We start from the raw sequence: 12,344 nt of genomic DNA, 5'->3' as shown, positions 1-12,344 counted from the left end.
CTCACGAAGATTCACAAAGGGAGAGAGATGAGATTCTCTCTCTCTCTCTCTCTCTATGTGTGTGTAACATCATTTTCAGAGGTGTGTTGAATGTTGTTCTGATGAGGTGGTCATCATCTTTGGCACCTTCACGCATCGACCATACCCACCCACGATCCTTAAAATTTACAAGATATGATGGACCCATTTTTTGTCTTAAAACAACGTTTCCCCAAGTTATTGTCAATTTGTTGGATCAATTTTGCAAAACATGTGAGCATTTGATTATAAACTTGAAAATGGTTATCGGAAAACATTCTCACTCTCATTTTGTTAATTTTGTGACTAGCTCAAAGAAATGAAGCACAATTCATAAGAATAATAGGAAGTCAGAAGATAAATAGGATTAATTAATAAAAAAATAACAACCGATTTTGTCCTAACATTTAAATTGGTAATGAAAATTGAAACATATCACATAAACAAATTTATTAAAGCGAAATTAGGCGATGGCAATCGAGTAATAAGGTAACACGGCACGCCTCAATTTGCAACAATACTCGCTTATAAGCAGACACCACTCCTTCATCCCTTCCATTCGTCCCTCTCTGACAGTGGGCAGCTGTGCAGAGACAAAATTCCTTCCATCTTCTTCACACCATTTTTAATTTAACTGTGAAATTGCCATGGCGTCTCTGCTGTGGCTATGCTTCTTAGTAGCTATTCTTCACCCATCATGCTTCACCATTACAACCGCCAAACAAACCTACATAGTTCAAATGAACAATCATCAAAAACCCACATCCTATCTCACTCACCACGACTGGTACGCCGATAGTCTGCAATCTCTCGCTTCCACTAACCCCGATGCCATTCTATATTCCTACACTAACGCCTACCACGGTTTCTCCGCTTCCTTAGATCCAGACCAGGTGGAGGCCCTCCGACAATCGGAGTCTGTACTTGGGGTTTACGAGGACACAGTTTACCAACTCCACACCACTCGAACTCCTGAGTTCTTAGGGATCGAAAATGAGTTGGGGTTGTGGTCTGGCCATACGCCGCAGCAACTCAATGCAGCGAGCCACGATGTCATCATCGGCGTACTTGATACAGGAGTTTGGCCGGAGTCGAAGAGCTTTGACGATGCTGCTATGCCCGCTGTACCTGCTCGATGGAAGGGTGAGTGTGAAGAAGGAGAAGATTTCAAACCAACCGTCTGCAATAAGAAACTGATTGGTGCCCGGAAGTTTTCTAAAGGTTTCCGGTTGGCAGCCGGTGCTATCTCGAAGGAGAAGGAGTCGCCGCGAGACCAAGACGGACACGGGACACACACTTCAACGACAGCGGCGGGGGCTCAAGTGGGAAACGCCAGTTTGTTCGGGTTCGCTAGTGGGACGGCGCGTGGTATGTCTGTCCACGCGCGAGTCGCGACGTACAAAGTTTGTTGGAAAACCGGTTGTTTTGGTTCAGATATTCTCGCCGGTATGGATCGGGCAATTTCCGATGGTGTTGATGTGTTGTCCATGTCTCTCGGCGGAGGTTCTGCGCCTTATTATCGCGATACAATTGCTATCGGAGCATTCAAAGCCATGGAAATGGGTGTGTTCGTGTCGTGTTCTGCCGGAAACAGCGGACCCGCTAAGGCGTCACTTGCCAACGTCGCTCCATGGATAATGACCGTCGGTGCCGGAACTCTCGACCGAGATTTCCCGGCTTACGCCGTATTAGGAAACGGCAAACGCGTCACCGGCGTTTCTCTGTACAGTGGGAAAGGCATGGGCGATAAACCGATTGAATTGGTTTACTTCAACGACAAAGGAACCGGAAGTTCGAGTAATTTATGTATGCCCGGTTCACTTCAACCGGATGCCGTACGTGGTAAAGTAGTTTTTTGCGACAGGGGTGTCAATCCACGTGTTGAGAAAGGTCAGGTGGTGAAAGAAGCCGGTGGTATCGGAATGATACTAGCAAACACGGCGGAGAGCGGGGAGGAGTTGGTTGCCGACAGCCACATGTTACCGGCGGTTGCCGTGGGTAGAAAAATCGGAGACGAAATCCGTGAATACTTGAAAACAGAGAAGAATCCCAAAGCGTTGCTTAGCTTCGGAGGAACGGTTTTGGGTGTCAAACCGTCGCCGGTGGTGGCAGCATTCAGTTCCAGAGGTCCGAACATGGTGACTCCGCAGATATTGAAGCCGGACGTTATTGGACCCGGAGTGAACATCCTGGCTGGGTGGTCAGAGGGAATCGGGCCCACCGGGTTGGAAATGGATACCCGGAAAACCCAGTTCAACATCATGTCAGGTATAATCCAATTCCCAACGGTTATAATTTTAAAAAATCAGTCCAAAGATTTATTCCGACTCCATTAAATACAAAATCAAATCCATCATACCACCATAATTTACTAATACCATGATTATCATCACTATCCATAATCATAAAATTTGATGCAAACAATTAAAAAATAAGCGCGTTATGCACATGACGAAGATTCTTCTTCAATTAATTTCACTTTGAGTAGATTTGAAGTGCTTACATTAATGGAAACAGATCGAGATAAAGCATTAAACAATTACCAAAAAAAAAAAAAAAGTAAAAATCCCTTTGAATTCTTTTAGGTACATCCATGTCGTGCCCACATATCAGTGGCTTAGCAGCACTCATAAAAGCGGCACATCCAGGGTGGAGCCCTAGTGCGATCAAATCAGCGCTCATGACCACCGCCTACATCGTCGACAACACCAAATCACCGCTGCGTGACGCCGCCGGAGGTCAATTCTCCACCCCATTCGCCCATGGAGCAGGTCACGTCGAACCACACAAAGCAATTTCTCCCGGACTTGTGTATGACATCTCAACGGAAGAATACATCGCCTTCGTTTGTTCATTAGGTTACGACATTAAACAAGTTCAAGCTGTCGTCAATCGTGCTAATGTCACCTGCGCCAGAAAATTAGGCGACCCAGGAAGATTAAACTACCCATCTTTCTCTGTTCTTTTTGGGAAATCAAGAGTCGTGAGATACACCCGGCAGCTAACAAACGTTGGCCTTGCCGGATCTGCTTATGATGTAGTTGCAGAAGCGCCGGAGGGAGTTCAGGTCACCGTGAAACCAAAAAGGCTTGTTTTCAAGAAAGAAGGAGATAAGATGAGGTACACGGTTACATTTGTCTCCCGGAAAAGCAACTCCGATGACCTTTTTGGGTCGATAACTTGGAAGAACGCCGAGAATCAAGTTAGAAGCCCGGTTGCTTTTGGTTGGGCCCGAGTTGTATAAAAATCTATCAATATGGGCTTCTTTCTGTATGACTGTTTCTAATGTTTCTCAAAAGCTAATGTAATAGAAGAAGTAGGTGTTTGTTTGTTTGTTTGATTTATGCTTCAAAAAATGAATCGATAAAAAAAGAAATATTAATTGTCATATTCTGTAATGTTTTTATTTCATTAACAACAATGATAACAAGAGTAACAGCATTTTATGCTGCAACAAGAAGCACTAACACAAGCACAAGGGGAACTACATTTTGGAAGCTTAGGACACGAGCATTTAATGCATTTGCATTTGGTAGGGAAACAGCAACACGAGAAGAAAGAAGAACATTTGCAGCAGCAACTGAAATCCGGGCAGGATGGTTGAAGTTTCGGGCAGCAACTTGAATTGCACTTGGGGCAGCAACAGAAACATGATTTTAAACATGGCGGGAAGCAGGAGCACGGGTTGAAAGAACAATTGCACTTTGGTAATGAACAGGAACAACAGTCGGGTAAAGAACATGAACAGCAACAGCGTGGCATTTGAAGCGAACAGTCGTTGCAACAGCAGCAACAACATAGCCATGACATGTTGAAACAGGAACTTCCACTACAATTACAAACAACACAAATATATATTTATTGTTAGGTCACTAAAATAAGATATGTTTAATCCTAAATTTTCTTTCCAAAAAAGTTTTATCAGGAAAGAAGAGAGACTCCAACTATCATGTCTTCTGAGACAGATATAGTCTAATCTCAGAGACTTAATGAGATTAGACTAGATGTACAAGACACTATCATGTCTTGTGAGCAAGCAGATTAGACTAGATTAAACGGATCTAGTCTAATCTCAAAGCTTATGAGATGTAGACACTATCATAGCAAGCAAATCTTAGACACCATCATGTCTTTTGAGACAGATCTGGTCTAATCTCAAAGCCTCGATGAGATTAGACATTATCATGTCTTTTCAGACACATCTAGTCTAATCTCTTTGACAAGCCTCGATGAGATTTAGCCTCAGAGATTAGACTTTATCATGTCTTTTGAGGCATATCTAGTCTAATCTCAGAGGTTCAATGAGATTTAGACTAGATGTATCGAGTCTAATATATGCTAAATGTCGCTATGATACATACAAGTAAGGAAATCAAAAAAAGACAGATGAAAGGTATATATAAAAACTATATCATACCATAGCCACTTCCAGAAGCCACAAGACTTACGAGTCTTCTTCCCCCTGGTTTTGGCCAAAAGAACAAACATATGAAGATGGTGGTTGATTGCTCATAAAGGAAAGAAAGAAAGAAAGAAGATTAGGTTGATCATTGATGGGTCTTACGTTGTGATCAATGGCTCTGGATTTGCAACAACATAATCAGCAACCCTGTTAATCAAAGTTGGTTGGATGGTGAAAGTTGAAAAAGATTGATAAAACAAGTTATATGGTTGATCTGATTGCTTACTCTTTAATGCAATAAGAAGCAGGCTGTAGTGTTTCAGTCGATTTCAACTCTTCCTACCAAATTACACAAGAGAAAAAGAGAAAGCTTCATGATTAAGTAGACATAGTCACTTTAAACCAAATTAATTTAGATACATTGTAGCAAATGATAAATAAACACACTTTAGAGAAGAAAATAAGGTTTTTCTAGACATGCAAAAGTCCTATATTTGAGGGATCTGATCAAAAGTTCAAAATTCACCAAAATTAGTGAAATGGGGTAACCGAAATTCACCATGAATGAATAAAATTCTTTGATTTCAAGCAATTTATGTAAAAAGTAGAAAAATCTTAAAATTTTAGGGAAAGAGGCCCAAACAGAGGAAGTTAGACTCGATGAATGGGTCTTTTTCCCATAGGTGAGTATCCACAATACGAATTTGTTCAAAAACATTTGGGGTCCAATAAACAAACTTTTCAAAAAGCTTGGCTTTTATTACAAGCTCTCTAAGGGAGCTTTTTCAAAATATTAAGGGTCCCATAAGCAATAAAGAAGATAATTGTCATAAAATTGAATAAAATGATTAGAAAAAGATAATGGGTCCCATAAATAACCTCATGAAAAAATAATAATAAAAAAAAAAATCTCCCATTGTAGAGATGGTTTGAGCTTTTTGTAATATTGACATGGTGTTGATGTGTCATAAATAAACTCAACCAAAAAGCTCTTACATAAACTCTTACAGATATCGTGTGTTGTATATACAAAGTACTGGATAAATGACGTCTGTATAAATTATGTATGAACAATAATCAATTCTATTTGGGAAGGAACGATCTATACATTATGTATAAACACAAATTATTTCTTTTTTAGACCAAATAAACAATGGGACATATCACATTTTGATCAAGATTGTATCAAAACTATGGATGTTCATGACTTCATGTTGATGTTGTGCGATTTACCTTGTCCCTTGTGACATTGTATAGTGGGACCATAATGTTTATCTTTTCTTTTTCAACTACACACATCACAAAGCCACTTAGCGTGGGGTTTCAAACCCTACAACACAATAGATCAAGCATATCCAAGAAGAATGAAGCACAAAGACTGAAGCTTTTCGAAATAATCTTGGGTTTAATTTAGTTTAGTTAAGACACTGTTTAATAGAATGATACATATATATATATATATATATATATATATATATATATATATATATATATATATATCCAACTTACTGTTTCAAGTTTTATAATTTTTAAGTTTAAATCCACTTTAGAAAGCACCCAATTTTAGCAATGAAAGTGAAAGTAAGTGTGCAGAAAGAAAGCAGTAATACACATAATTCAAGAAAGACAGAAAAAAAATCAGGAAAGCGAAAGCAAACCTGAAGGAAACCTATTTCTCTTTCCAACATCACAACCTTCGCCAACTCTCTCCGTTTCCCGTACAACTCCGGCGGCGACTTGGGTCTGGGGAGCGGTGGCGTCGGAGATCCTAATCCACCTCCTTCCGGCGAAGAACCCATTGGAATGAAAGAGTAATAGTAGAGAGAGAAAGAGTGGGTTAATTGTGTGAAGTGTGTGTGTGAGAGAGAGAGAGAGGGTGTAGTAGGTATGAACGTATAAAGGAAAATTATTACTGTGGTTTCTGTTGGCGACAGAGTGGGGATAATTGGTGCAGAGATGAGACTCAGTACAATAATGTCTATCTACATTTAATACTACAAATACTACATGTATTTACTTGTTTTGATTAATCTACATGAAACTGTGGGAAGAAAAAAAAAACACCCCCAAATCAAGAAGAACAGGAAGAAGAAGAAGAGGAAGAAGAAAGTAGAAAGTGAAGGTGGTGAAAATGGAGAGAGTGGTGGGGAAGAAGGTGGAGAGGTGAAGGTGAAGGTGAAGGCTGTCACTGCCGCACGTGACTGCCTTGTAGGATACTTACAGATGATTCAGAGACTGCTGTAACTACTACTACTGTAATCCTACTACGTACACCTCTGTTTTCTGTTTATTTCTTTACTTATATTAGTAGTGATGCTCTTTTAATTAAAAAAGTACATTATAAATTTTGTAACTATGTTTTTCTAATTATTTTATTTGTTTTACTTTTACATATATTTTTTAAAGCCATTTCCTTGGTGTATGTTTGGCTTAGAAGGGTGTTTTGGGTTGAATTTTGACAGTAAAAAATGGTTTTTGGTAAAAATGTTTGTTAATTTATTCCGTCAAATAAAATGGAGTTTTCTTTAGAAAAGAATATTTTGATTAACTTTTATAGTAACAAAAGGTTATAAGCATATAAATACTTTTTGGAGTGTTTGATGGAAAATAATTACATGTAAAGTGGCCAAAAATATTTGATTATATAAGATTGTTAGCTTTGGGATCTTTTCGCATGATTGTTTTTTACATTGACAAAATCATGATTAAAAAAATAGATCTAGAAGTTGTAATTTATATCAAAGATCTACTATAAACCAAATTCTCAAAGAGATTTGAAGATTACAAATGATATATAAATCTAGGCATCTAGCTATCTAATTGAAGATGGCAAATGATATATCAATATCATTTTATAATATAAAGTAAAAAATCAGTCTACAGATTTATTTAAAATAAAATAAGTCTTGGTGGACATGTTAAAATTATATACCAGTTAGACTATTATTTTTCAAAATATAAATTAATTTAAAATATTTTTTTACATTAATGCATCAATAAAAGGACAAAAGAAAAATACCATTTTATATACCATCTTAGGCTGGTGAGAGTGGGCTCGGCAACACACTCGGTAACCTCGGCGAACACTGGGCCGAGCTCGGCTCGGCAACTCGGTTGAATTATGCCGAGTTGTTTCTTCGTTTTCCCTTCTTCCTTCCATCCTTCTCCCCCACTCGACAATCTTACCCTCCTCTCTTCTTCGATTCTTCTTTTCTTAGCCGGAGCTGAGGGGGAACGCGGTGCACTCGGCACCACTCTCCTCAGCCTTATTGATGATTTTATTAGAATATTATTTTTAAATAAATACCATTTTATTGATGATTTTATAACATATCAATATAATTAACGATTTTATATATCATCTTATGGTTGTTAAAATAGCGATCATGATTGTAGGATCGTACGATCCTACGATCTCACCTAGGTAAATCGATAATGATCTTATTTGGATCGTTTTTCGGTAGAATGACTAGAATCGTAGGATCGGATCGTAAGATCATAAGATCATTAATATATATATATATATATATATATATATATATATATATTGAAAATTCAAATATTTTTTAGACTAACTACGTAGATTACCCTTTTTGAATTGTTTATCGTTAAATAATGTATTAGAAATGTATTTGTTATGTTTTAAATTTTTTATTGTTAGCTAGATGGTAAACTAGTGGATGAATATATATCTTTTATGTTTTAAAATGTTTTTGGTACGATCTTACGATGACGATCTTATACAACAGAAAACGATCTTAACAACCTTGTACCATCTTATAATTTTATAATTCTACACCGAACTTACCCTAAACAATATTGTTAACATCAAGATTGTTTTGAATTTTATAATTGTAAGATCGTACAATTATATAATCATGATTGCGAATCTAATAAAATTGGCTTATATATTATGGTCAATCTTTTTTTACATATAAAAGTTCATAAATTAAATTAAAATTAAAATAAGTTATTGTTTATTGTATTTTAGGAACATAAATGACTAATGTCCCTATAAATTTAGTCCTAACCCAGTATTTCTATTGTATTTTTCATCAAATAATAATATTAATTTTAATTGAACAAGTAATAATTAAAGTGTTTCGTCAAAATGCTTTTAAATTTACATTAAAATTGTGTTTTGAATTATAGATGAATAGAAAGGAAATTTAGAAAATAATTAAATAGTTTTTTTTAAATAAATACTTAAATAAGTTATTAATTTTCAACTAATTCATCAAATATAGCCTTAGACTTCAAGTTAAAGATTTTTTTTTTTTTAAATGAAGTTTATCTAACGAGGTTTCGGACCAAATTTCACGCACCAACTCTGATTTGTTTAAATTTTCAAAATTTAGGGGTTGAGAAAGAAAAAGATTCGAATGGAGAAACAATGACAAAATTTGTTATTTTTATAAATTTAATGGATATATTATTACCTTATAGGCTTAAACGATATATTCTTATATATATAAAGATGATTTGGGGGCAAAATTGTAATTTACTCAAAGATTAATATAATAATAATATAAGAGCGAGTATATTTGTTTTTGGGCAGAGGGAGGACGGTAAAGGAAATAAAGTATAGAAAATGCGTCATGTGGTTGTAGTACTTGTACTATCGACTATGCTTTCGTAGCTTGTTCCAATGAACTGTCACCTCAACTTCATTTTTCATATTTCACAGTTCCCACTTCATTTACCTTTTGTATGTACAACTTTTTCCTCCAAAAGTTCATCATGTATTTATAACCGAGTCATTCACAATGATAAATCTTTTTGGTTCTATTTAAAACAATATTTATTTGTTATTTAATTATTATTTTAAAGATACTTTCTAGTTACAAATTAAATCAAATACTAAAGGCTATAAGTACCCCTTAACTAAATTTACCCCCTAAATTAAATCTAATCAATTTTTTTGACATTTGATTTAATACATTTGGTTTTCTCGCACCAGAGACGGTGGAGCTCCTCAACAGAGTCCAACGGATCATGCATTCTAATGTCATATCTTCTAGATCCACAGATGTTGTTTTCAAAAAAATTAGTTTTGTCATCCAGAAAAGGCTTGCGGCGCAACTTGTTGCCCGTATACTTTCCATCGATATGTATCGAACTTTATTAGTCGAATTAGTTGTATTTGAATTGGCAGAAAAAAAAATTGATATCAATTTTTTGTTTATTTTTCTTTTTGTTTTCTTTTTTTAACATTTGATTTGATATCATTAGACTTTATATATATATATATATATATATATATATATATATATATAATAAAGAATTAAAACCGATTTTATATAGTCGTCCGATTTATAAAATGTTGTTTGAAATTTATAATAATAATAATATTATTAAAATATAAAATATAAAATAATTAAAAATCGATTTTATATAGTCGTTCGAATTTTATAACGTTGTCCGTCGTCCGAATTATAAAACTTTGTTCGAAATTTATAATAATAATAATAATATTAATATTAATATTAAAATATAATAATAATAATAATAATAATAATAATAATAATATAAATTAAAAATAAATTAAAAACAACAAAATAAACAAAATAAGAAAAAAAACAATAAAAGACAAAAAATCAAATCAATGGTGGATTCGAAAAGGGAAGGGGTATGTATAGAAAACCCAATACCACTTTATCCCCTAAAATAACAATAAAGGCTTAGATTATATATTTTCTAACAAAATTACATAAATGGTCCCTGTGGTTTATTAAAAATCATAATTTCAGTCTTTGATTTTTTTAGACAAAAATGGTCATCGTGGACTTGCGTAGTTGGTTTCTTAAATGACTTATTAGCCCTTTTCATTATATTTTAGTTTTCTTAGTTCTTATATTATTATTATATTAAAATGGACCTATCACACCCTATCTTAACCCAACCCTTGCTTCCATTTCTTTTCACCACTACCACCATCACCACCACCGTATTATTTTTAAGTGTCTCCTATATCTATCAATAAAAATATTATCATAAACTCATATTAAACTGAAGTCATGAAGAGAATCGATCACTTACATAAACATACCTAATGTCACCAAGAGAATCGATCAGATACATAAACATACCCATCGCCACCACCGGCCACTACTACTGGATTCAAGAAAAAAAAAAGTGAAATATCATAGATTTGAAAACTATATGATCTACATATACTTCGAGTTTATTAACTTTGAGAGATTCAATAATGAACCTAAATTTTCCCTCTCTTACAGAATAATCCACATCGAACAAATGCCAACCACAAAAGTTGGGACATTGAACCTGTAAACCTCTTGTTAGGTGAGATTTGAATGCACCCAAAACACAACTCAAAATCTCAAGTTGAACCAAGATTAAATAACCCAAAAATCAATATTTTCTCAAAATCAGATTCATAAAAATCAAGAAAAGCCTATAAACTCTAATATGATTTGAATCAATAATAAAAATTGGGGGAAGATAGAGGTGAAACATCACCAAATGATAACACTAGCGGTGTTCGTTTGGATGGATTGGTTTGATCCGATCCGATCAAGTAAATCCAAATAGATTTCGGTTTTCAAAACATGGATCTGAATAGTCTTAAACTAAATTCAAATCCAATCTGATCCAACCAAATTACAATTCAGTTGGATCGGTTTTTAAAATTCGGTTTTTAAGAGGCAAGACATTTAAAAATAGATATAACTTAAATCTTAGTCAACTCTATAAAAGTAACTAAAAGACTTATTAGTTATGAATAATAATTTATAAACAACTATTAAGAAAGATTGATTATAGTTTAATATTTCATTTACAAAAAACGTTTGATAAGAAATACATATTAATATATTATATTTGATGAAAGTTTCTAATAAGTAAAAAACTAATTTAGTAAATTAATAAAGATTAAAGATATATATTAAAAATAAATAATAAGTTGTTGTTCAGTTTTTTGGATTATTCGGTTCTTATTTTATAAACCAAAACCAATCTGAAATCCAAATTAATAAGCCGGTTTAGCTTAAAATCGATCCAAAAATCTGAATATTTGAACCAAATAGTCAAATTCAAATTGTCCGATTGGACAATTCGGTTTTAACCAAAAAGTGAACAGTCCTAGATAACACACCATCACAAACTCCATGAACTCTATCTTTTATCTCAATTCGGAGGATGCATTTCTAGTGAGGAATTTGGTATTGAGAGGAGACCCTACCACCGCACCCACAACTACGTATGTTCGACGAAAATCATTTATCATATGCTTCTCAACCACCACCCCTTCTCCAAGCTCTTCCATTTGTTGGTCTTCTTCTTCACACACAATCTCCTACCTAATGTTTAAAGATTGGTTAGGGTTTCTTCATTTGTAGGTTGCATTTATCAGATTTATTAGGGAAATTAAATCAAATTGGAATTCGTAGGTTGGAGATCGGATATGTTTGGGTTTCAATGAGAGATAAATGAACGTTTGTTGGTGAAAGGAGAGTAGGGTGGGTGGGGTATATTGAATAGGGATTTTATTTAATTTAAATTTAAATATAGGAAATAAAAATTAATAAAAAATCATATCAAGGATAAAATGGTAATTTCAGATCAATTATGAAACAAAATGAAACCGTAAGGACTAACCACACTAGATTTAGAAATCACAAGAACCATGTTCGTCAAAAAAATTAGTATAGACTGAAGTTGTGACTTTTGGTAAACCATAGAGACCATTTATGTAATGTTGTCAATATTTCTATGCACCACCAAAATTTTATTTAAAAAACCCAAATTTTTTAGGAAAACATGTTCGCTAATTACTAAATACACATTTACCAAGTTAAAGCTCGATAGTGTTTTGCAAACGATGTTTATATTTCGTGCGGTTGCTCTTACGTTTAATTGGTTATCTAGAAAGATAACGAATTCCCTTGATAAATGAAGATCATAT

General features: G+C 34.4%; 2 protein-coding genes across 2 annotated transcripts; one reads left to right on the top strand and one right to left on the bottom strand.

Moving 5' to 3' along the window:
• The first annotated feature begins 561 nt into the window (after nucleotides 1-561).
• On the top strand, nucleotides 562-3,406 carry LOC145117284 (Subtilase family protein). Its single transcript, XM_079053588.1, has 2 exons — nucleotides 562-2,286; nucleotides 2,604-3,406. Exons 1-2 carry the CDS (start codon nucleotides 666-668, stop codon nucleotides 3,260-3,262), a joined length of 2,280 nt encoding a protein of 759 aa, XP_078909714.1. The 5' UTR covers nucleotides 562-665; the 3' UTR covers nucleotides 3,263-3,406.
• LOC145117285 (uncharacterized) lies at nucleotides 3,375-6,691 on the bottom strand. The gene is made up of 5 exons (XM_079053590.1): nucleotides 6,079-6,691; nucleotides 4,707-4,759; nucleotides 4,583-4,627; nucleotides 4,436-4,480; nucleotides 3,375-3,847 (listed from the first exon to the last, which is right to left on the bottom strand). Exons 1-5 carry the CDS (start codon nucleotides 6,217-6,219, stop codon nucleotides 3,430-3,432), a joined length of 702 nt encoding a protein of 233 aa, XP_078909716.1. The 5' UTR covers nucleotides 6,220-6,691; the 3' UTR covers nucleotides 3,375-3,429.
• Between the last annotated feature and the right edge of the window lie 5,653 nt (nucleotides 6,692-12,344).

Source organism: Lactuca virosa, chromosome 5 (assembly GCF_052849685.1).
Source record: "Lactuca virosa cultivar CGN04683 chromosome 5, Lactuca_virosa_CGN04683_v6, whole genome shotgun sequence".
Classification (NCBI taxonomy): Eukaryota; Viridiplantae; Streptophyta; class Magnoliopsida; order Asterales; family Asteraceae; genus Lactuca; species Lactuca virosa.
Note: the sequence above shows the minus strand (reverse complement) of the source record. Positions and strands in the feature narration are given on the sequence as shown.

Bases quoted from the DNA above. Each gene is read 5' to 3' on its own strand.
- LOC145117285 (XM_079053590.1), bottom strand. From the start codon at position 6,219: ATGGGTTCTTCGCCGGAAGGAGGTGGATTAGGATCTCCGACGCCACCG. The intron at 4,628-4,706 runs GTAAGCAATCAG...TTTGATTAACAG, and splicing joins GCTTCTTATTGCATTAAAGA to GGTTGCTGATTATGTTGTTG. The intron at 3,848-4,435 runs GTATGATATAGT...TTGTAATTGTAG, and splicing joins GGCTTCTGGAAGTGGCTATG to TGGAAGTTCCTGTTTCAACA.
- LOC145117284 (XM_079053588.1), top strand. From the start codon at position 666: ATGGCGTCTCTGCTGTGGCTATGCTTCTTAGTAGCTATTCTTCACCCA. The intron at 2,287-2,603 runs GTATAATCCAAT...GAATTCTTTTAG, and splicing joins CCAGTTCAACATCATGTCAG to GTACATCCATGTCGTGCCCA.